Source organism: Grus americana, chromosome 1 (assembly GCF_028858705.1).
Source record: "Grus americana isolate bGruAme1 chromosome 1, bGruAme1.mat, whole genome shotgun sequence".
In the NCBI taxonomy this organism is placed as follows: domain Eukaryota; kingdom Metazoa; phylum Chordata; class Aves; order Gruiformes; family Gruidae; genus Grus; species Grus americana.
In genome coordinates, this window is record NC_072852.1 from 42,514,141 (window position 1) to 42,539,644 (window position 25,504).

General features: G+C 38.8%; 1 protein-coding gene across 13 annotated transcripts in view; it reads right to left on the reverse strand.

Moving 5' to 3' along the window:
- Positions 1-4,629: 4,629 nt before the first annotated feature.
- Positions 4,630-25,504, reverse strand: part of KCNC2 (potassium voltage-gated channel subfamily C member 2) — a 113,087-nt gene continuing 92,212 nt past the window's right edge. For 4 of the 13 annotated variants that reach the window (XM_054812653.1, XM_054812651.1, XM_054812652.1 and 1 more), the window contains exons 3-5: positions 14,232-15,162; positions 11,639-11,806; positions 5,761-7,741 (exon numbers count right to left, since the gene is read on the reverse strand). In XM_054812653.1, coding sequence (XP_054668628.1) covers positions 7,605-7,741; positions 11,639-11,806; positions 14,232-15,162 — 1,236 coding nt within the window. In that variant the 3' untranslated portion in view covers positions 5,761-7,604. The other 9 variants (XM_054812657.1, XR_008575394.1, XM_054812661.1 and 6 more) reach the window with 9 other exon arrangements.

A 25,504-nucleotide genomic window follows, 5' to 3' on the forward strand; every position in this document is an offset into this window, starting at 1 on the left:
CTGGAGAAACCCAAGCAGCTTGCTTGGAGCAGGCACCAGTCATGCACAGGACAGCGATGTTGTTGCACACCCTGCAGTTGAGTTGGGTGTGGAGGTGACAATCACCTTCTGCTCCTCACGCCTGCACTGGGCGGGGGGAGGTTGGACCTTCCAGCTTCAGGGTGAAGCCCTGGGCACTCGCACGGGCTGTTCTGCTGCAGCTGCAGCAGATGGTGGAGGATGGAGTAAAGGGGAATTGGGACACAGATTAAAGCCGTGCCTGTGTATCCTCATGGCTACTTGTACTGAAACCAGAATCAGTAACCACCACAATAAATTACATTATCATTATTATTATGTTATTGTTATTATTGTTGTAATTATTGTTGCTGCTGTTATTATTTCTTCAGCTGAAATATGTTTGAATACTAAGATTTTGGTGATAAATTTCCTGGAAATGTCCATGACATAAACCAGTTGCTTCCCAAGACGTAGTCTCGCTTAAAGCCAAGGACAGTTTTGCCATTCATTTCAGTGAGGCCATTCCACACTGGGAACTTGTTCAGATAATGCCCTGTATTGAGAAAACTCTTCAATAATTACAGATGGAGCTATTAAGTTTGTACATAAGTTCTTCTCTGAGCTCAGTCCTAGTACTGTTAAGCTCTGTATTCACAAATTTAAAGCAAACTTATCAAGGGTTAAATAGAGGTTATAAACAGCAGTAACAAAATAAATTTTGTTGCCGTGATTTCCAACCAAAGCTAAGAGGAGAAGTTTCAGAACTGGAAAAGTTACAGTCAATGTCAAGACACTGACATAGGGAAAGCTGCGTATTTTTATTTCTGTGTGGTCATAGTTACCTGCGGCAGATTCCATAAGAGTTCAAGAAAACTATACCCTCCAGTGCTCCCTCTACCCCCTTTCCAGTGCAGAAGAAACCTCATTTTTCATGCCAGCAAAATGCAAAAAGTATTACTAAATGATGGCATCGTTTTAAGACTTTCAGACTGTCAAACACTGCATTGTACCAACAATATTCATAGGCATGAAGAAAATAAGATTTTTCATAAAACCCTGGTGCTGCATTTAGTCACAAAGCAAGGAAATCCCTGTAAGAAACTGAAAATCCATTCTATATTTAGCATCAGCCTAATAGGATAATGTGGCTACAGTTTACTATTCTTCAAATTGATGGAGTTTTGCATTGTCTCACTGCAAAGGCCAAGCTTCTTAAATAACTCTGATCTTGCTGCTTTTGCAAATAAGCTGTCTTAAGGTCAAGGGAAAAAACTTCCACTTTCTTCTTCTGGTAGTTCATTATCTTAGGCAAGTCTAATGCTGCCCTGAGGAGGCAGACACAAAATCGTCTGCTTTCCGTGTTTTAAAGAAAGGGTGCCTGTACCATTCTGCAAGACAAAGATGGATTACAGCCATCTATTACAGCCTCGGTATTTCCCAAGCAATATCTTTTTCATCATATTACAACTCATGTTTACAGTCCTATAGGAGTCACAACCATTCTATAGAGAAAACATTTGACTTAAAATAGTACTCTCTGACTTGCCCTAGCATCTTATCTCCAAATCCCTTTTGGGGAGAAAACTGAGAGCTTTGTGCAATAGTAAAATGCAGCAATGCTCTAACCAGATGCAGAATATAAAATTAACACATCCCGAAAGTTTCAGTATAGCCTAGCTGTGGCCCTGGTTTTAAACTGATCTCCAGTCTTCCACCTGCAAATAATACAGGACATGTTAAATGAAATGCATAACATTTTGGTGCCAAATTTTCAAGAAGTGTCCACCTCCAATTTCTTTTTTTTAAATATGCTAGGATATTGCCATCTGTGAATGTGAAGCTGTGAAAGTATGAATCTGAAATCTGTCAGCTCTTCATCAACATGCTTATGAGAAAAAAATGCAAGTGACAGAAGGCTGGGTTTTGGGGAGGAGGTTGCAGAAGGTGGGGGAAGCACGTGTAGTTTGCCAGAAGGCAATGAGAAGCCACACGTAGACCTGGCTCAGGCTGTGCCGCGGAGCCAGGAGCTCTGCACCGCTCCTGCCTGGCTGGAGTACGCTCCGCTCCGGCGCTCCCGCAGAGCTGGCATGTGACAGGTCTGCGTCTCTGGGGCCAGGAATCAGACACCTCTGCCATTTCAAAGTGACACAGGAATACTCAGTTAAGTAGGAGGGAAATGCTGGTAACGGCACACCAGCTAGGTGCCCAACACTAAGATCTCGGTATTTGCTCACGAGCCAACTCTGGACTTTAAAACCCACTGTTTTTTAAATAACTTGTCTCTTTAGAAATTAAATAAATAACAAGTATTTCCAAGGGGAAAATAATGTATTATAAAAATATTAATATTTCTGATAACTTTAACCTGATAGAAACCTTTGCTTTTTTTCATAATTTCTTCTCACTCAGTTAGTATTCAAAGGCTCTATTATGGAATCGTTCAAGCCACTGCTTGTAATACAGCATATTAATATATTCATTTTCTCTTTCTAGTAGCAGTTTTCCATTCCAATTTCCTTTATCTGACTTCTGCATGATTTATTCTGATGATAAAATGCCCTCCTCTTTCATATAGTTTAATTCATTCATGACTTTTAAAATTCATATCTTCACATTAAATATGCTGGCAAGTTTGCTCATGTTAGATTGGTCCCTTCCCCCTCTAGTTTTCAGTAACCCATCTGAACGGAGGCTTCCTGAAATTTTCTTTTAAGTTGTAATTTAATCCAGACCTTTTGTAAGAGAACTTTTAGGAACAATAATTATTTCACACATGAAAAAGCCCCCTGACACACAGCATGATATTAATTATCATTAACTGCATGCTTCTTAGGAATTCTGGCACCAGTTTTTGGTACACCCCTATAACACTCATAATACAGTGTCTCAACATTTGCTGGAACAGCAATGTTTTCTCAGTGCTGAATGAGGCCCCATAAGAACAATAGCTGCGTTCAAAGTCTGAAGGTCTCATAATCTGCTCGTCTCTACAATATGTCATAGCTCGTCTCCATGACACGTTGTAGCTTCTGATCTCTGCACTAGTTTACCTTTCAAAAAGATTTTCATTTTTGACAGTTTGACTTTACAACTTTACAAGGCAAACAAGCAACAGCCTTTGGTAAATTGTCTTAATGGACACATTGCTTCTAAACTCATTGCTTGTTTAATTCGATCTAGTTTTTACTTCTAACCCTCAAGTCTTACTTATACAAGGATTGAATAAGTTTTTGGACTCTTAAAGTAGGCCCAGAAATTCCCACAACAGCCCCTTGGTGACTGTTTGATCCACAGGATACCCACACTCACACAGCATCTTCCTGCTTGACCCAAAACTCCTTCCTGCAGGAATAGTTTTGCTTTTGCATGGCAGAAGGCCTCTAGGGACTCAGATAGATCTGCTCTGCATAAGCACATCACACTGTGAGGACCTCTTTTACGAAGGATCGTTATTCCTACTTATTTTTAAAAGACAGCCAAAAGAGGAAGCGAATGTAAATGTGCTGCCCATCCCTCACATAATATCTGAGACAGAAGAACTGCATTACCCTGAAGAGTGACGTCTAGGTTCAGAGCCTTCCTCACTCTGAGAAAGTTAAACCTTGGTGGCCTACCTCCCACTTTCACCCCTTCTTGGACCCAGAAGCTGGGGAAGAACAGGAGGGAGGTAGTCTTTGAGGGCTGGTGGTTAAGCCAATCCTTCCTCTTAGAACAGTCGGATTTGGGTTGTAGCCCCAAGACACATGAATAGTTAACAGACTCACCATCAGCTTGTCATCCAGGTGTGTTTTAAAGGAAAACATTTAAACATGAGTTTGGTTCTGTAGGGGGAAAATAAGTAGCTGCAATCAGGATATTCTGGACTCAAGGTCCTGTGTCGGTGGAGGTCCATCCAGGCTTAAGCTCCTTACCATCCAGAGACAGTCGAAGATGTCAGACACCAGTTGGCTGTTTTCTACAGTCTTGCCCAATACAAAGCACTACCTTGTCTGCATCCCATGTGGGGCTCCTCAGAGCCCTGAGCGCTGAGAAAAGCCAGACACCTCTCTCTGGTGGTCTGTGTGACTGGAGTTGGCTGCGAGCCACTACACCTCTTCTTCATGTGTGTACTGCTCACAGGTCACAGTCCAGTCAACTTTCAACCTTTGGCCAAACTCAGCACATTGAGCTTTCATGGTATGCCACTATAACACATTTTCCAAAAGCTGAACACCTCTTGATCCTGTTTTCTGGAATCTTTTAAGTTCCAGCACCTTTTCCAAGATAGTGCGGTAACAGCCTCTCAGATCATGTGCACAGCTGTACAGGGATTTCACTGGCTGCCCCAAATACAGTATTGGATTAGGAGTTTTAAGCAACCATTTACCACCTTCTTTTTAGGTTGACTTCACACCTAGATGCAATAAAACTGCCTTGAGTCTGATAACGTCTAGCCCAATTACAACTTCTGTACAAGGCGTGAATTCATTAACAAGAAGGAAGATTTTAAAATTTTAGAAGCCAGCTCATGCTAGTCTTTGAATTAGCTCCTCATGTACCCCAGGAAACTGGTTTGAGAACGGGGATGGCCAGTGGCAGGCAAGGGACCGATACAGCTAAAGAAAGCGCATGAGCCACTTCAGAAGATATGTTCCAAGTTCCTCCCCAGGTCTTTTGCCTTTTATTCTCCAATTCAGGTATTACATTTCCACTGGTTTCCACCAGGATTGTGCATGCACCTTGACATGTTCACAGAAGTTCCACAATACAGAGTTTCACAAGTGGGACAGGTCCCTACAATCAGGACACCAGGGTGACAAAACAGATTCTGGAGAATTTCCCACTGAATAGGATGGAGAGAACATAATTACCACATCGTAGCACTACAATGCCTCATAAACATAGAATAGACTAGATTCATTTACCACAAAAATCACAGAAAGTAACTCATCAAAGAATATCTCTTTTATGTAAAATATACATTTGTAGGATATAATTTTAATACAACTTTTATACTTATTGATGTTGGGTTTGCAACACTGAATTAAAAAAAAAAAAAACCCAAAATAGTCTTGCTGCCAGAATTTTATTTCTCATAATACTTATAGTTTGAGGTAACAATGAAGGAAGACTGTGTGCTGTGAACAAAGTCAGTGATGTTTGTCTGCAGTCACATTTCTGTTATCAAAGTGAAAAGTAAACTTAAGACTTGGCAAGTACACTAGAATTCATACAAATATAGGTCATGGCAAACCGAGAAAGCAAGGACTTATGCAAACCTACTCTGTTCATATTTGTGACCTTTGCAAAATATATCATTATTATGACAGAAGTCAAGACAGATGTAGTTTACATCACTATCATTATTAAGTGTGTGTCTTTGTATGATTCACAGCACAACTTACTGCAGGAACCAGGAAGAATACACACAGGGGTGTGGGTCTTTGCATGGAGCCTTAGCAATGATGACTTGAATTCAGCTTTCCTTGATATAGATTAAAACTGATATTCCATGCACACAAGTTTTATTTACAGCTGATTCATCAACAGTGACTAGTCACCCCTTCCTCTGGCAGCAGTAATTATGAGCAGTCTTTAATCTTCTTTAACAAGCTCTACTTCCCTTGTAAAGTCTCAGTGACCTCCTCAAGGCGTGAGTTGTTTATCAGGGCCCATTCAGCAGCAGCAGTCTCTTTCCAGTACAGTCCTTGGTATGGCTAAATTCCATTGTCCCTTTTTCAGCAGTCAAAAATCCATGATAAATTCTGTACAACACTGTAGTTAATATAACAGCAGCACCAGATATTATATTAATTCCTTTGCTAAAAGCTGTTTGCAATTATCTCTCTATTGACAATGTTTTACCAAAACTAAATCAATGTACATCTCTAAATATCAGAAATGTGTATTTTGATAAATACATTATTGTACAAGAATTCTGACATGCAGATCATGCTACTGGGTTAGGCTATATACAGAAGAACATGTTACATGGTCAACAATAAGTTATATTTCTTTTCCTACCAAAAAATAAAACATGACAATCAGGGATTATTCAACAATCTCAAGGATCTCTTAAGATTTGGGTTGTTACGGTCTTCCCCATGTAGTTCTAAAACTCTATAGTTTAGGGTAATTTTTCCTCACCAGCCCAGAATGTAAAATCGCCATTGCATTTGTCCTGTTGCATAAACAGAAGTTAATATTGAATGAAAAAGCCGCTAGAGGAGATACAGTTTCAAAACTGTAATGAATGCTGGTTGCTAGGAGGAAGATTGATGCAATAGGCAACCGGTCAGTACTGTAAAGCTGCTACTAAATCCCACTCAAAAAATCTTCAGAGTGCTCACATGAGTTAGTCTAGACGATACTAACTTGCACTTGAAAAATATATATATTTGTATCTATACACATAAGTATAGTCCATATGAAAAAAAGAGAAAAGGAGAAAAATGTCCTTAGTTAACCTTAAAAGAGGGGGGCATTTTAACAGTATCTCTGTGCTTTATGGAGACAGATGGAGAATACAGTAGACAGGTTGCAAAACAGACAGACAAACAACATATAGGACAAAGCACCTCAAAAAACATTGACTGAAGAAATTTTTGAAGCTCATGAGCCAGAGGTATAAGGCTGGTCAAAAACCTGACTTGAGAACTACTACCCTCTTACAATGGTACAAAAAAGCCCCCAATAATCTTCTCGATTTTACTTGGTACTCAGCCTCTGAAAATGTTGAAGAACCCTGGAGTAGAGAAATGACTACAGTACCAAGCAGCACTTGCTAGCTTAAAATTGCAAGTCTGGATGGCGTTTACCTTTCTTGCATGTTTTGTGCCTTCCCCAAGCCATTAAGAAAGAGATCTGGCTTCTGCTTGCGTGTAACCAGTAATGACAACCTCTTTGCAGTTATCTGTGTGCAAACAACCGGAGACATTCAGAACTCTGATACAGCAATCCAGTACCAAAGTAAGTTAATCACAAAATAAAGCCATTTATAAACAAGTAGATTGTTAAAAAATAAAGGAAAAGGTTAAACAAAGAAAAACAATCCCACATGCAGACCAGTTTATCAGTGCTTTCATTTCAGCAGGATGGTACAATGCGAGAACACACATCCAGAGCCCTCTGTGGTCTCCACAATTGGCAACACTGCTTGTCAGGTGATGGAGACAGGATGGTCCATGCAAATGTGCAGACCCAAGTCACATTGTGTGCAACCAAGACATGATTCCAGACATCTTCAGAATGGATTAGAGTCACAAGAAATGGAGGTTCAATGGAGTGACCGATAATTAGTTGGAAGCACATTATTTTAAGTAAATCTCCCTGAAAATATGCTTATTTGTTGAATATACTGGCCAACGGCATCCACTACCTGTCCTTTTATTGCTACAGGAAAGTAGGACAATAGAGCAGATAAAAGGAGAAGCGCTACCTTAGGTAATCTTTAGAAGCCAAGATTAAATCTTCAGCTACCCAAGTGGCATTTCTTACTACTGACAGTTATATCATGCAGGAGTTATACCATATTTGTGGAGCCTATGGTTAATGCTACATTTATTTCCCATATGTGGTAAACAGTATTTGAATTAATACTATGTAGCCGATTGATGCCATCTGGTTTACAAGATGGAAGGGATGGGAGACCGAGAGCGCCTTAGAGGACAAGGTGAGCTGTAGGGTGATGTTACTGGAGACAGTCGCAGAGCATTGCCTGTCAAGCCAGCTATGTTGTTTAAGCTTCGAGATTTTTCGTAGCCTTGTATGAGAAAATGCACAGACATCAGTTGAATTCAGCAAAAAAAATAGACAAAGACAAACAATACAATGTAATGTAATCCAAGGAACTATCTGGGACTCAGAGGGAATCTGCCTGCAAAAGAACTCAATGCTGAGAAACATTACTACCAAAATATATTGATAAATAAAATTATTTACAAATTAATGCCGCTATTCTTTCCAGAAAATTAAACAGACCATCACACAAGAGGTCTGACCTGCTCTTCCACATCCCATCTTGCGCTCAGTGCCACTCTGTTGGCTTCAGCAGGGTTGCACAGAGCGGAAGATAAAGGATCCCAACAGGGTTACTGCGTGAGCTCGCTGGCTAAGCATAACCAAAACCCCATTGAGACAGACTATAAAAACTGTTAGAAGTATATAATCTTTGCTAAACCCAATTCCTAATAAAGGATGATTATTATTTAAAAATAAATAAAACAGAACCCAGATAAAATTGCATACAGTATCTGTAAATCACTTCTGAAGAGGACTGAATGATACTATGGGAAAGAAGCTCCATCTTCAGAAATATTAACTCTAAGACTTTGTGTCCAATGTTAAAGTATAATAAGATAGCAGAGGTCGACACATTTGCAAATGACTCCTGACTGGCAAATTTAACACACCATATTTGTGCTCATTCTCCAGCTGACTCAGATGAAATAAACGGTATTCATCCACATAAGCAAATAGTAAATAGTTAATGATTAAATGAGGCAACCACGTAATGCTTCACAATTTGGAGGGAACATTGCACTTGCAGACATTTCTGTTCACATGCACTGTGAGCTCTAGCTACCTACTTTTTGCTACACATAGATTGTTTTCACCATGCAGAGGCTATTCTGTAAAACGTCGGAACAGCATTGCTATTCACTGCCTCACTATTTTCATAGTCAAGTATTTTCAATAACACCTGAATAATCCCACTTATGAAGAAAAGGATCAGCTGATCGGTCTGGAGAGAGATATCAGAAAGGAAATACAATGAAGATGAAGCCAGACAGGACCTTGCTCCTCAATTACAGAGATACATTCTTCACTGCAAGCATGAGAACTCCTGTTGATTTCAGTGGCACTACCCATTTCCTTGAAGACAAGTATGTGCCTAAGCATTTGTCAGGTTAAGACATTCAGGTATAAATTGCTTATAGTGAAATACTGAGACTTTTCCCACAGAAACTATAAAATGTCAATGACAATACAGCTAAATATTACACAGGGTGTCACCAGACATTTTTTTTCTTATTCAAACAGTTACTGGCTCAAATTCCAGATCTCCAGATAACAAACAGTTAACAGATAGTTGTTAGCATCTTCAGGAAAAATTATATCTTAGGTTCTCCCCTAATGACAATTAACACATTTCTTACCTACTGAGAATTACATACTGTAAAACTATACTTAAAGCAAATGTATAACCTCATGTCTGCTAAAACTTTGTACAATGTTATCTCCAGATTGCAAGGGCAGATTAGACTGTGATGCTTCACAGACTTCTGATACGTTTCAAAAACAGCCTCCAGTTTCTGAGTTTCTATCAGTATTTACAAAGATTAAAAAGAATCATGTTTGAAAGGGGAATAGAAGGGAAGCACAATGCTAGTGTATATATTTAACCTCCCCTGTAAACATAAAGTTTACCAAAAAAAAAATCAAAATAATCAGCTAGCTTTTTTTTTTTACACAGAAACTAGGAAACTATTTTTTAAAAACATTTTTCCTGCTACTTTTGTAATGATAAAAGCAAAGAACTGATAGAGGAAGATGATAAAGAAAACAGGAACTCCTAAAAAAATGAAAAACAAATACACAAGATGAATATAGAGGCATGATCCAAAATTGGTGCTTTCCAGGTATTTCAGTGGGGTTTGGATCAGCTCTAAATCAGTGTCATCTCAGAGATGGAAATAAGGTGCTAATGCAAAAAAGCGCAGAATAAATGATCATTGAACACAACCAAGAACCAACCAAACAAAAAGGATGTACCAAAAGAAAGAAAGGGAAAAAATAAAATGAAAAAGTAATAGACTTGATGTGTGAATTAAATTCAAGTATTCAAAAACTTGAAGATGTTTTCTGTTTATGAGCTAACTTCCCTATTCTGTATAAAATAAACTTCAAAGCCAGTGGCTAAAACATTTCAGCCTAGACTAAGGTTATCATCAGAGCCAAAGAGCACATTTCTCATTGACAAACTGTCAGTTCTGAAGTCAAGCCCCATTTTTCTAGTAAAAACTATGAAACAATTTTTCTCTTGAATCTAGATTTTTAAATGAAAATGTTCACATGGTCTCAATGTAAAATATGTTTTATTGTTTTATGAATGTGTCTGTAGTAGCTAATGGGTAACTTCTTTTATTATTTCTGATCTGTTCTAATTATGGCTACTGCCAAGTTAACAGCACTCAAATGTTCATACTAACATTTCTAAAAGAAGTCAAGAACCTTATCTTGCAAGATGCCATGGCAATCTGCCTTATTCAGGTGTTCCTGACCTCCTCAGAAGACTGGACCCTTACCATTAGAGATATTGTAAATAATCCTAGTTGTTGAGAAGAAATTGAGAGATATACACTCAGTGGAAAGCGTCCTAAATCTGTGCAAAAACATGTTTGTAATGAAGTCCCATTTAATCTAACCATTATATACAGGAATATGTGAAACACAGGAGCAATCAAACTCTTTACAAATACCACATACATCGAACTCTAGTTGCATATCTGCCTTCACAGGTTCAACCTACTGAGCTCATGCTTTCGAAATGTAAAAAGAGCATTTGCAGAATAACCCAAGAGAAGTCCTTTAGTGTCTATGGCTGGCTGTGACAGCCATGTTTCCTGTACACAAAGCAAGTTTAAAAAAAAAAAAAAAACAGGGAAGAGGACAGAAAAATCTCAGCCAAAATGTTTGTCCAGTGCCACATGGCTACTGCAGATGAACTCTGAGGTGAAAAACTGCACATCAGCACTCAGGAAAGTGAAACCTGTTGGAATGATACCATATGCCAAGAAACCAAAGCAATTCCTATCTAAGAAAATGGCACGACTACCACTGGCATTGCTGATTTGGGGTCTGTGCCCTGAAGTTAGGGTTCCAGCCACAGCCAGCTGTGGCCCGATGGGATAGCCCCACCAGCAGTCGCCTGGGTGATGCATATAATGACAGAAGGTTTTGTAAGCTCTGCCTGGGGAACCCGATCCTACAGAACAGTGAGTAATCAGATTTGAAGAGGTTGAATAATTAGAAAGGCATTTTTAGCACCATGCAAGATCAAACATTGTTTATTGCAGTTGAATTCTGGTTGGGGTTGACAGTCACCTTTTAGCATTAGTGGTGTGCTACAAAGAGGAATCATTTTGTGGCATTATAAACTCAAACTTTTCTTTGAAAGAAAAGTAAATAGCATCTCATATGATATGCTTTGTTGTGTTCAGAACAAAAACGTTGCTTACTTCTGACATTTCAACCTTTTAAGTGTAATTTATTCAGCTGTAATTTTTACTAAGTTATTAAGTGCAGACCAAAGTTATTAAATAATTAATTTGTCTTTTAGAATGACAAATGGTAGTATTGAGTGATGAGTGGTTGGATGAGCAAGGTCTGAATTGCAAGCTTTTCCATGAAAGGTAACAGACAAATGAAGACACGAGTGAAATGAGGCTCCAACATCAAGCACATTTTGTGAAGACTAAAGGAGATGAGTGTTTCTAAAAGGAAAACAAGAAAAGAATGACCAGGAATAAAGAAAAAAGATACATTGTGAGTACAGTCTTTCCTCTAAGAGCATTGTGCACAACATTTTACTCTAAGCTTGCTTTTCACAAGCGCATTGCTGAGTAACCTTTTATGATCTAATGAAAGAAATCCATACCTTTCCTGATCCCTCCATCAGTAGCACACGTGTAATCACCTGTTGTCAGTAGGAAACATGTTCCCCCTCTTCTGTTTTTGTCTCTGGTACTAGAGCGTCTGATGGGAGGGAGCCTTTCACCAGGTGAGAGTGGCTGCTCACTTCCTGCACTGTCTTCACCTGATAACACTGGTTAAAGCACCATGCCCATTTACAGACAATAATGAATGAGGAAATGAGACATCACAAAGAGCTTATGCTGAATGCCGGATATTCCCATCACTCAAAAATAGTTATAAGGTAAATCATTAGAAGAAAACAAGATTGCAATTCACCATTAATCAGTACAAAATGGCAGAAAGTATATTTTTTATGCAAGAACAAATGATCTTTTGACTTTCCTGTTCTTCTTTTAAATCTCACATGAAGTTCTACTAAACGAACATGAAATGAGAAATAATCAAATCAAGGCTCAGTTAGTTGCCTATTATGGACTGTAACTTTTCAGAGTACAGTCAGCCTTGGATATTTCAAACAAGTAATTACTGTTGTGGCTATCCTTTTTGCTAAACAAGAGGATAGCAATGTTAGTCATTTTTGCTTAGAATATATTGTTTAGCATATTTTAAAGACAACCTCTCCCCAGAAGGGTTAAATTTTCAACATTTGGCATTAAAACCAATTAGCTTTCATTTCTATACTCCAATTAGCTTTCACTTCTATACTTAGCACGCTTGCACTGCTGGTCATCATAAGTACCCAACATTAGATGCTGTCTTTGGTCTGTGTAGTTTATTTTGTCAAACAGTGAAACTCTTACCTCTCCTGATTTGGCACTCCCAAAGGACTCTCTTTTAAAATTATCTACTATTCCAGATTCAGGCCACACTTCAAGAAAAAAATCTCTGCTCAGTACAGCACATAACAGGTAATGGCACGTTATTGACTTCAGCTTTACCTTTGCATTTAAACCTGAGCATGTGTTTTTCTGAACTGGTACTGCAAAGGGCTATATTCAGCCTTGAAGTTTTGCACAGAATCCCTAGTGACTCCACTAGCATCCTCTACCAGAAATAAAGCTACAGTGCATGATGTGAGCAGTGGCACTACTGAAGAGAAAGTTAACACTTTAAAATGGGTCCTTTTTGCATATCTGCTTTCTCTCTAACTTCAAGGATTATAACCCCTTGTAAATAAAGCTGCAGACACAGAAAAGTGTCTCTTCGCTCTGATCACACTGAGCCTCCTCCATTCTGGAATACCTTCAGTAGGACCTGATGGCATGAAAAAGCTGTTATCATTAACACTTTAAAGATGTTGTCTGAAAGTGGGTATCAGTCAAAGCACTGTAAAACTAACTATATTCCACCCTCAGTGTGAGTCCTTTCAAGGGTTTCCATCCTCTTAAATATATTTAGGATGTTCAAAAAGCTGTGTTAACTTTGTGAACACTCACTCGGAGACTGAAACCGAGCTTCTTTGAACATAAATACTATTCAGTAACAGAGCAACAGACCAAAGACGAATATTGTTCAGAGACCGATTTTCCAGACTCTTCTTTTTAAAAAATAAATTTCAATTACTGAATGACACCAGTCATGGGTGGTTTTGCTCTTATTATTCTTTAGTAGTTTTCCAACAGGAGTCTAATGACTGGTATATGAGCTTTGTAATCAGATTGTGCTTGGCTTAAGAATAAATACATTCAAGAAACAAACAAAAAATCCTTGCTGCTAAAAAAATTTTTTTAATTATACTGAGAAATAAAATCTAGTCTTTAATTTGAAGAGATATGGAATATAGGGCAGTGGCTTGGAGGGGCAGAGCCTGTCGTTTGATATGCATTTTCACAGCAATTGGCACAAAATACTCCTTATCCATCATTTGGAACTCTAACAAATAAGGTAATATAAATCATAAAAATCAACACTAATAACGATGATGTTGCTAGGGGCTGTCATTTTCATTTTTCTTGACAAACTTTACATCAGCTATGCTATTATCATTCAATTAATAGTAAATATCATGCAATGTTTCATCTAACACAGACGAAGGAAGTTCTTCTAGCCAGGGAAGCAGAATGCCAAATGGAAAGAAAGCTAGAAAGAGAATTTCTTCTTATTTCCTTTGAGTGCTGGGCTTTTGATGTAAAGCACCTGCTCCTTTTAAATGACTGCTTCTTTGTAGGATCTTGCTTAACAGGCCACGATGTGGCACAGGCAAAGCTGACACAAGAGACAGACACTGAGGCAAAACACCATGGAGTCCAACAGGGTGGGACACGGTGGCTGCTCAAATAGTCACAGTCATGCAGAAAAACAAGAAACATCCATACAACGCAACAAACAACAGGCAAAAGAAAAGGTTGATATCATCAGCAGGAAAGCATTCTCAACAGAGCAAGCAAAACTGTATAGACCAGCTACATAGAGGTTTGGGAACATCACTATACCTATTTTGTCCTCTATGAGACTGACACACGCAAACACTGGAGGGGAGAAGGGTGGGAGCTATGTCTTCTCCTGGCAGAAAGACTGGCTGCTTTCTGACCCCTACCAAACGTACTGGTCTATAAAGTGTTTTCAGAGGACATGCATTTCCAGTGGGGTCCTACCTGATGATCTGTTGTGCTCCATCAGCTGGTTGTCCTTGCCCAGGCAGATGTCCCCCTGTGTGCTATTGCAGGCCATGTTCAAGTCTGTCTTGCAGAAGGTGGGCGAGCTGGCTTGAGGAGCAGGAGGGATGTGCTTCTTCCGCTTCCTCGGCAGTTTCTGCTTTGCCATGGCCAGGGAGTAGTACATCCCAAAATTGTTAACAATCACAGGCACGGGCATGGCTATGGTGAGCACCCCCGCCAGCGCGCACAGGGCTCCCACCAGCATGCCTGACCAAGTCCGTGGATACATATCCCCGTATCCCAGGGTGGTCATGGTGACTACAGCCCACCAGAAGCCGATAGGGATATTTTTGAACTGTGTGTGCTCGCTTGCTGACGGGTCATTAGGCTGGGCTCCCACCCGCTCTGCGTAGTAGATCATGGTAGCAAATATCAAAACACCAAGTGCCAGGAATATTATCAGAAGCAAAAACTCGTTGGTGCTGGCTCGCAGAGTGTGGCCCAGCACCCTGAGTCCCACAAAGTGCCGGGTGAGTTTGAAGATTCGCAGGATCCTCACGAACCTTACCACCCTGAGGAAACCAAGCACGTCCTTAGCAGCTTTGGAGGACAGCCCGCTCAGGCCCACTTCTAGGTAAAAGGGTAGGATGGCCACAAAGTCAATGATATTCAAGAGGTTTTTGATGAATTCAAGTTTGTTGGGGGAAAAAACAACACGTACTAAAAATTCAAATGTAAACCACACCACGCAGACTCCTTCCACATATGTCAGGGCAGGATCTGTCTCAATTTCATACTGTAGCACAGCTTCTGTCCCGTTGACAACCTGCTCAGTTTTGTTTATAATAGTATTGAAAGCCTCATGCGTTTCCAGGCAAAAGGTTGTGATTGAAACTAGGATGAAGAATAAAGAGGCAAAGGCGATAAACTGAAACAAAAAGGGGGGAAAGAGACATTAGAACTACACAGCTCTTCACATTAATACTTACAATGTCAGTGATCATTATAAATCTTTTACTGATTCATCCCCAAATGATTCACAAATTCATACGCATAAAACTTTGCATCTAGGCCAGAGGAGTGCAGCAGACAGCTCTCACGCGTAGGCCAGGAGTCTGGGAGCAGGAAAAGTCTTAGTGATGGACACCATGACAACCTGCCTCTCATTCGGAAAGTGGCAACAAATTTTTTAATCTGTGCTAAATCATCTGAATTCCATTCAGTTGTCAAGGTACCTTACAAACAGCCCCCATACACACCAACCACAGCAAGATTTAAGGCTGTCCACCTCTCACATACTGGAAAACAAGGCTGACCCTAATGGCCTTGAGATTATGGTTCAGGAATTCATCAGGCCTGAAGGGCACCTCAAGACAGTCCTAGGAACAGATCCAAACACCGGGTTTCCTTTGGATTTTCAATTATTCACAAACACAAGATATTTACTGATAGAAAATGCCTTCCATGTTAGAGGTAGAGTTGGTTGCACAGCCTGTTATGTTTGCAGTCATCCATCACTCATATTCCTAGGCAGGACTACGAGTAAACCTAGCAGAACCTCTCTCACTGCGGTGGCAGAGCTTTGCAAGTGGGTTAGAATCCACAATCCTGCTATCAAAGTTACAAATCCAGGACAATCTGAACAAATAGGGAAATACAAATTCAGTTCTAGTAGAGGAGCATGAATAGATAAAATACAGATAAATAACCTGGAGAGAGCCCTCACAGAGGATTGTTAAGGACTTAAAAAACATTCACTGCCTGATCTTCAAATCAGTCATCACAGTCAAGCATTGAAGAAAAGAGAATGTCCAGGAGAGGATCTTATAAAAATTAACACGGAGCCAAACAGCTGGAAGAGGAGATAAACTTTCTTACACCCCAAATGAAAAGGTGTTTTGAAGCCAGTTGTTCCTTTGCTACAATGGTTAAATTCTGTTAAGTGACAGTACATTACCACCATGTGCAGCACTCCAACAGCAATGCTGTGGTGCATGAATAGACAATGTGTTTAAATGCCTCCCTGAGCCAGGTTTTATAACATATTATCAATGTGTTTGTTATTCTGGATTTTCAGCTTAATAGACATTTTACAGCCAGTATTATCCTGGAAAAAACTTTCTAAAAACTTGAAGATTTTTGAAGGATTTAGAGGCCCAAAGAGATAAAAAGATGCCTGAAGAGGCTTTTGAAAATATCTAGTGCCTGTGTGCTTCCTTTCATATCTAACAGCTTGAAATTCTACCATTGCATGGTATCATGAAAGAAACATTTATTTCAAAATGGCAGCAAATCACTAACTCAATTGGCATTGAATTTTTATAATTTTAAACTTTCACTTGCTAGTAAAGCAAAAATATATGATAGGGATCAGAGCCTGCGGCAGGCTCTTCATCCTTTTTCATATTATTTATTTTAGTAAATAAACTTAACGTATTTTATATTTTCTTTAATATTACTTATAAATCACTCAGGGAATCACTCCTTTAATGTTAATCCCCAGCCTGAAACTGAGTATCTTAAAGAAGCCCAGCAAGAAAAAAAAATTTCCATATCCTCTACAACCAGCCTACTGAAAAAAGGCAGCTTTGAGTCCGGGGCCCAGTGGTAGAAGCAAAAGAAAATATGGCAGCAAGATGGTGGTAATGTTATCACACCAAAATCTTGAATCTCATTGAAAAAATCTAGTTACAAGGGAGACAGAACAGCAGCCATAAGCAAGAATGCCTCTGTTCTGTCACTTTAATCCAGGCTGCAACATTGCAGCAAAATTAATTTTGTGTACTTTGGGTATCAATCACCAAATTTAATATTAGCACACAGATTTTGTATTGTGCGCCACAGGAGTTCATTTAGGCTGGTACAATACTGAATGGTTGCATTTTTCTAACACAAAACATTAGTTAGACAACAAAATGTTGTCTCTACAACCGGTAGAGAGAATTGCTTTTATTCTAAGAAACAAGTTTAAATTTGCAATGCAAGCCTGGCAAATTTATTATATTCGGACTCACAAGATATATCTATCTATCAAAAAACCCCATATATCTACCTATATCAGAGATTTGCAGCTTGTTTATGGCTTTTCTTCCTCAATCAATGAAACAAAGTTATTACACCAGGCCCCTCAATTACAAACAGTCTAAATCTGTTATCTTTTCTGAAAGGACTGACTCAGGGACTGAACTGAACACTTATCATCCACTCTGAACTTCTAGTCACAAACTAAGCAATCTTACACTGTCTGGCTGATTTTTACTGAACAGGTTTTTCTGCCTTTGTCTTAACTACAAAACTGCTGCACGTTCATAGCTCATTTCTTCCTGGCACCTGACACCAACACACACCAAAAAGCCTCAATCTTGTGTGAGACAACCAGAGTCAGCAAATACAAACAGATTTATATTACCTAAGTGAATTAATCTTAGCAGATCTCTACAAAACCTCTCTGCAACATGGACAGAGAATTTATCAGACTCCAAGCCACCAGTGGACTAAGTATGACCCTTGGGATGCTCCTAGAGCATCCTCCAGCATCTTTCTGCACAGTGAAGGAGGGAAAAAGCAAATTTGTGGAGTTTGAGGATCAATGAAGCTAAGTCAGCACTGTAGTTTGCAATCTGGGTGGGAACTTTTAAGAGATAAAATATTGGACAACCTCTAACAGCAACACTTTGGTGATTTCAGGCAACTGCGAACATTTTTTGTCTGAAAAGAACAGAAAATTATATTCAACCTAGTCAAACTAAAATTTACCATCAACTCAGATATAATAAGGATTAAATGTACATTCAACAGTGCACTGAATCTAATAGTATATAAATAATTAGCACCTGTTTCTGGGCTGTGTTTCAGAAAGAGAGTCCATTCTGGTTCAGATCCTTTCTAAAAAAATGCCAAATATCAAGAGATATTAACTACAGGTAGAACTGCCTGACAAGCTATTTATTACTTTTTTGCTCACCATTGACACAGTGAAAGGCCACAGTGCACTTGGCACTCTGCACTTGGCAAAGCAGCTCAAAATTTTTAACTGTGCACCTACATTCAATAGTGCTTTATTATCCCTAAAGGAAAAAGACATTCAGTCATTTCCAAAATCTGCTGAGTATCCTACTCTGTTATCCTAAAGACAATCATCTTTCAGAGGGTAGAACAAACAAAGGCAAGAAAAAACTATTAATCTGGTGACAGATTTCTTGATAATCCCACAATTTCCATTCATAGCAACGTAAAACAACAAGATGCGCACATTTTGCCATGCGCACAATAGCATATAGATCACTGATTTTGAGCAAAGACACTCACTACTATTAACTCTTGTTGCATGTTATTTTAAACTGTAAACTCCTTGGATCAGGACATTCTGGACAGAGCTTGCACAGCACCTAGCAGAATGAAACCTCATAGACAAGATAACCTATAGAAATAGTCGGAGGGTTCAGAGAAAATGCAAGAACAAAATGCAATGGCCAATGCAAGAAGGAACATTTTATCCTTTACTTTACAATAACAAAGATATTTCCTTAATATTGTATTACACAATAGGCAATGTGTAGCATGTTTTTCATAAACAGTTGTAACGATAGAAATGAAATTAAGTCATGTGCTATCCTCACTTCATGCTATCCTTCTGCTTCATTCTAATTCCATCTTCTCTCATTCTGTAGCCTCTAAAAACATATACATTTTTGTTTATGTGGGCAAGGACCACATTTCAGACAAAGTCGGTACAGATCCAAACTCCCAGATTCTCTGATGGATGGGACCAACCAAGTTCTCTTCCTCAGTCTTGCTAATGTCACAATAATTGGGGTACCACACACCACTTTTGGGGGTTTTTTTACACAAATCTAAAAGGAGTTAGCCTGATCATCATTTCAGAAAGGTCACAGGAAGAGACAATTTTTTGTTTCAATCATTAGCAACCTTTCACTGTGAGAAGTTCTGAAAACTTAGGTTTTGACTAGTTGCAAGACAAATTCAGCCTTGGTATACAGCAAAACCACTTTATCAGCCTTCTTTTTTAAATCAAAGATTGTGGCTCAAGCACATGGCTTGAAATTCTTTGGCAAAAAAAATGAAGAAAAATTTTTAAATAAGATCCAAATAATTCAGGATCCTTTTCTCATTTGTTAGAAGTTTTAAAAAAATTGTTGTTTCTTATTTGTTTCAATGGATGAGATAAAATTATCCTTCTTCATTTAGGATTTCTTTTTCTTCCCGACTGACAACACCTTTCTAAGTGAGAGAATGGTTGTACAGACACGTCAGGGCCACCAAACCAGCCTTTTTCAAAACTGAAATTAATACAAATGGAATTAATAAAAATTTCAGTCCATTTTTGCCAGAGGAGAGCAGTTAAACGTTACGAAAATGTTCAGTGTGTAATACACAGCATGCAGAATGTTCCTCATTAAGTAGTTAAAGCTCTCAGTAGGCTGCTGATTCCCGCTGCTCACATTTTGAAGGCAGTGTGCACCCAATTTTGTTCATGTGTGTCGGCATCACATTTCAGACAACGTTGGTACAGATTTCAGCTCCCACCTTCTCTAGTTGATGGGATCACCAGTCAAGCTCTGCTGCTGAGTCCTACTAATGTTCATGTAAGTGGATTAATCATCTACAACTTGATTTTTAATGAAGCATATAAATCTAAAGCGAGTATCAGATGCCTGCAGATAACTTGTTGGAAGCAGAAAACTTTTTAATTCCTATTTTGAATTCAGTGTCCCATGCGGAACTGAGTTGCTCAGAGTTTAAAGCAATTTCAAAAATGACAACCAATTCTAGGACTGCAAATTGAGCAGTCCGTGGATTATCAGAACTTCTGTGCGCCCAATGCCATGTTTTACCTTGCACATAGCTCCTGACATGCCTTGCAGAAATTAAGGCCACTTTAAAAATTGTGGCTGCAAGTGACCTGACAAGAGCCTTGTAGGCTGTATCTGGATTTCACAGTAGGCAAAGGCACCTGGTCAGAGGATGCTGTGGCTCACACCTAGCCTGTCTGTCCAAGTTTCCTCTCCAGCACAAACCCAGACATGGGACTGGTTGCACAACTTGATGTTGTCCTGTGATGTAGCCAGGGCATGACTTCAGTCATTCTAAGGTTTATCAGCTTATACGCAGGACAAATAAAACAGCAACAGACATAAAAATTGATCCTTGCAGTCAGGTGTGTTATTCATATTCATAAAACCAGACTCATACTACTCCATATTCAAGATGTGCTTTGTCTGTTCATCCTGCACCCTTAAAACAGGCTATTTCCACATATTATTCAGTATTCCAAGATGGAAAGGTCATAGTCAGTGAAGAGGTTAATGCACAGTTAATTGCTGGCTGTCATAGTCACCCTTACTTCTTGTTTCATAGTTAAGTTTTGAATAAAAATATTTCACAGCATTTCAGTATTTTCCCAGAAAGTCTATATCCTGTCTGGATACAGCTTGTTCTGGGGCTGGATCTCAACACCTCATCCTTCAACTTCCCTCACTGTGTAATGTATATTTTCTAACGTGAATACTCAATAGCAGCTTTTAAGGTTCAATTAATTCATCCGAGTTTCATTCCAGGACTTAGAAGGCTTGCCCTTGACACACTTGACTACAGAAAAAGAAAACTACTGAATATTTAATAAGCCCTTGGAAATACAACATTTAATATTCTCTAATGCAGGTACAGAATTGCCTTTAAAGAAAAAAAGATGACAATGTTGCTTTAAAGAAATATCTTCACAGGCACATTATGAAATATGATACATGCATGTTGCTGGAATTCAAACAATTTAGAAAATAACCCCAATAATCCTCCCCATCACGCTTAGACTAAAAAGACAACTATAAGGAGATGGGCACAGAAAAGAGATTGTGTTTTATTTCTTAAACCAGCTTTGACAGCTTGTCTGCTATGGAAATCAAAATCTTGCTTTCATTACAAAAGATAAGAGTTTACTGACCAACTCTTAATTTTTCCTGACCAAAAACAAGAGTGGGAGAATTTCCAGAGTCATGAGTTCTTTGCCTTCCCACCAGAGCATTCGTGCTAAACAGACCCCTCAAAACAGAGTAATTTTTCTGTTGGATAACAAAATACTTAAAAGGGAAACAACTTTTTTTTTTTTTCTTAATATCACGTGCATTTTGAAAAAATCAAAAATAAATTTCCATACTTTGGAGATTTAAAAGTTATTTCCAGTGATGTTTGTTCACATCTGTTAGTTTAAGCTTCGTCTTTTATAGCTCAGCATATGATATAAATTATCTGAAAAAAGAACTGATTCAGTTTCTTCCTCCTGACAACATAGGAAAGCTAATCTATGCATTAAATGCATCCAATCTCGTTGACTGCAAAAATTTAGTCACAGGTATTCATTACAAAACTGTATTTTACAATTTTTCTTCATATGTACTCTAAGACTCATTAATCAGCACTATTTCTTACAATAAGACAGTTATAAGTGGTTATATAAAAATTAGATATTCCCATTATAAACATTATAATCTGATATGGATTTTTTTCCTCTCTAGGTTCAGGAAAGAAAAGACTTTGTTCCTGTAAATCTTCCATATATTTGTCCCGTAATATTCTCCACAAGCTTTTTCTATTCTTCCAGGAATTCAAACCCCATTACTTTGTGGAATGCCTCTAGTTCTATAGGAGTGAGACTCAGTCGAACAGGGAACAAAGCCAATGTCACATACTGTTTTCAGTCAGTCACAACTAACTTGCGATGCTGATTTCTTAATCTAGTTTTATAGCTGCTTAGTCATATACAACCAGTGTCTTTAAAGAAAAATCCCATAAAAATTCCAATAAATTTGAGGGATTTGGGTGTTTGGTGAAACTATGACTCGACTATGGATGTTACGCAAGCAGAAAAAGAAACTGTATTTGTAAATTACATAGCGTGCTTCACTCTAATGAGCAGCAACTAACATCGGAATGAAATCACAGAATTAGATACCACTTCCAGCTTTAAAGAGAGTTGTCTCTGCATTTAGATTTGACAGATTGTCCTCATTTCTGGTTTTAACAGAACGGATTTTTTTCCCTCTGTTTAATTTCATCTGGCTATCAGGAGACTGCTAAAATCATAATGTGATTTCAGAATGAGCTCTTGTGACGACCTTACCTTTCTGTATGGTTTAATGTTCTGTGGGGTGAAATTTAAATATTAACGTTCATTTTACATAAACCCAAATATCTCACCAAACAGATCATCAGTGTCTTCATGACTCTATTCCTCAAAGTTTCTATTCTTCCTTGGCTATAAGCTCCCCTTGGAAAATTATCATTTCACAGAAAAAAAAAGGAAAAAAAAAGGAAAAGTCACATGGTTTTATGGTGTGATACATTTTCAGTGCATTGCATCTGGGTATACTGCGTAAGAATTCAAATACCATCAGTAGCTACTAACCAAACTACTGGCATTTGAAATACAAACTCAAGGCACATATACTATCAGTTTTCTTCAACACTCATAAATCATAATCTCTCACATTATCACTCTCCAAAGATTAAGGAATGGATACAGGCACAGCATTTTAAATGTATCTTCAAAGGAAAAACAAAAACATGATACATGAAGTATCAGTCACTAAAAAAAGACCAATATAATGTCTCTAAAAATCTGTAACTCATCCTCCTTTTGGGAGGTAAGGTGGAATGTGAGCATTAGCTCTTTTTTAAATGTCTACATAAAGATTTAACAGCCCAACTGTAGCATCCTAATTAAGAAACTCTACCCATTACAATTTCTTAAACATGAAGCCACAGTTGGTACAGTTCTGGTCAATATTTTAGTTTTCATCCTGTGAAAGATAAGTCCCTATTTTCAAATCCCCAGTACAGTTCCTCCTCATTTGTACTCTCTCGTTAACATTATTTCCATTCAGTTTAACGATTAACATTCTGCTGTTACAATTCTGCGCATAGTCATATTTGAATGAAAAAATCTATATATCAATATCCTGTTATTGATATACCGTTTAAGGACAGCCTAAAAGTAATATGCTATGCATAGATTTATAGTATTTACAGCTTAGACTGGCTACCATCTGTATATAGTAGTGGGAACACAAATGTTCTCTTGCTTGCTCACTCTTTTCCCATTTGTCATAGTTTTACAAAGCAGTTGTCTTTCATTACCAACTGGAGAACAAATCAAAAGGTTATGAATGCCACTTTTCGTATTCAGAAATCCAGGTCCACAATTAAGTTGCTGTAACTCAGCTGTCAGGTAAATCAGCAGTCTGACACCAGTTTAACCCAGATACTCAACAAATCTTACACACATCTACATTTTAAAGCAGATCATAAAGAAAACCAGAGTTACAAATTATGCTGTATTTTAATTACATTTAAGTGAGTGACATATATCTTCCCAAAGGATTCAAAACTGATTTACAAATCTACCCTGATATAGACATATGTTCTTTTGCTCAGCATGGAAAACCTTGCCTCTGCTGAGCAACTGGAAATATCATAGAATCACAGAATCATAGAATCATTGGTTGGAAAAGACCTTTAAGATCATTAAGTCCAACAGTTAACCTAGCACTGCCAAGTCCAACACTAAACCATGTCTCTAAGCACCACATCTACACATCTTTTAAATACCTCCAGGGATGGCGACTCCACCACTTCCCTGGGCAGCCTGTTCCAGTGCCTGACAGCCCTTTCTGTGAAGAAACTTCTCCTAATATCCAATCTAAACCTCCCCTGGCACAACTTGAGGCCATTTCCTCTTGTCTAATTGCTTGTTACTTGGGAGAAGAGACCAACCCCCACCTGGCTACAACCTCCTTTCAGGTAGTTGTAGAGAGCAATAAGGTCTCCCCTCAGCCTCCTTTTCTCCAGACCAAACAACCACAGTTCCCTCAGCCACTCATAAGACTTGTGCTCGAGACCCTTCACCAGCTTCATTGCCCTTCTTTGGACACGCTCCAGCACCTCAATGTCCTTCTTGCAGTGAGGGGCCCAAAACTGAACACAGCACTCAAGGTGCAGCCTCACCAGTGCTGAGTACAGGTGGACGATCACTTCCCTGGTCCTGCTGGCCACACTGTTTCTGATAGAAGCCAGACGGAACAGTGTGCTTCAGTGGTGGGACCACACCATGCAGTGGGGGTCCTCAGGACAGGACTGATCTGCTGCCCAGAATATTCCCTTGTACTCCATTCCTGGTTGCCTTATGTCCAAGAAAATTACTAATTTCCTAAATGATCAGCATGGTTTCACACTAGGGAAATCAAAATCATCTAACTTTGTTGTCCCATTGAGCGGCTAAGTCAAACACGTCAGACCGACATACAACATACATCCCACTGCCTGTTTTTCACTCCTGAAGACTCAGCAGAACTGCCTGAAAAGCAATTGTGCTGCCTCCAGAAGCTTCCTTTTCCCACCCACTTGAATTTATCAAGCTTGTTTTACTTGTGATCTTTCTGAGCTCTGACTATCCTAGCAATGTTTTAGGTTTTACAGCCAGCTCTGCTGATTTTTTTTTTTTTACTAGACTTGGCATTTACATTCTAGCAATCATTTTTTAAAAAAAGCATTGGCAAGGCTCACTTTGACCTTGCTTTATTGAAAAAGTCTGCATGGTTACACAGCCTGATAAGCAAACCACTGCCACTCATTCATTAAACATTGCTATAAATCTATGCACTGAAATAGGCAAATATTTCTGGTGGCTGCAAGATTGCAATGGATGTTCTTCTTGGAGTCAAGGCAAAGCTGAGAAAAAGGGAATTCTCAGTCCATATTCTGGGTCTGGTATCAGACATTTAGAGGCTTCTTTTTACTAAGAGAGCATCTTCCAAAAAGAAGCTAAAATTCTCTGGAGGGCTGAAGAAGGCAGATTTTGAAGGACCCAATTCAGCCAATCCCAAATTTACATGCTGAGCCAAATTAGCCTCTCTGTATGCTTTGTTTCCCCTTCCTAGACTACCCGCTGTTCACACCATTACAGCAGAGTGGGCTCTGGGACCTGGCAACTTGAAATACTACACAGTCAGTGTCTTTCTTTCTGCACTTGATTTATCATGAAAAGGTTTCATTTGGCTCAATGGGTCAAAACTGCAAAAAACCCCAACTTTAGTATAATACTATTTATTATTAATAGACTTCCACACTCATGCAGACAAATGGAGAAAAGAGAGAAATTCTTAAGAAGACAAATTCATGAAAATTCTATTATACTGTAGTTTGCCTAGTACATAAATCTCATGTCCATTAAAATTACAGAAACATTTTCAGCCCTA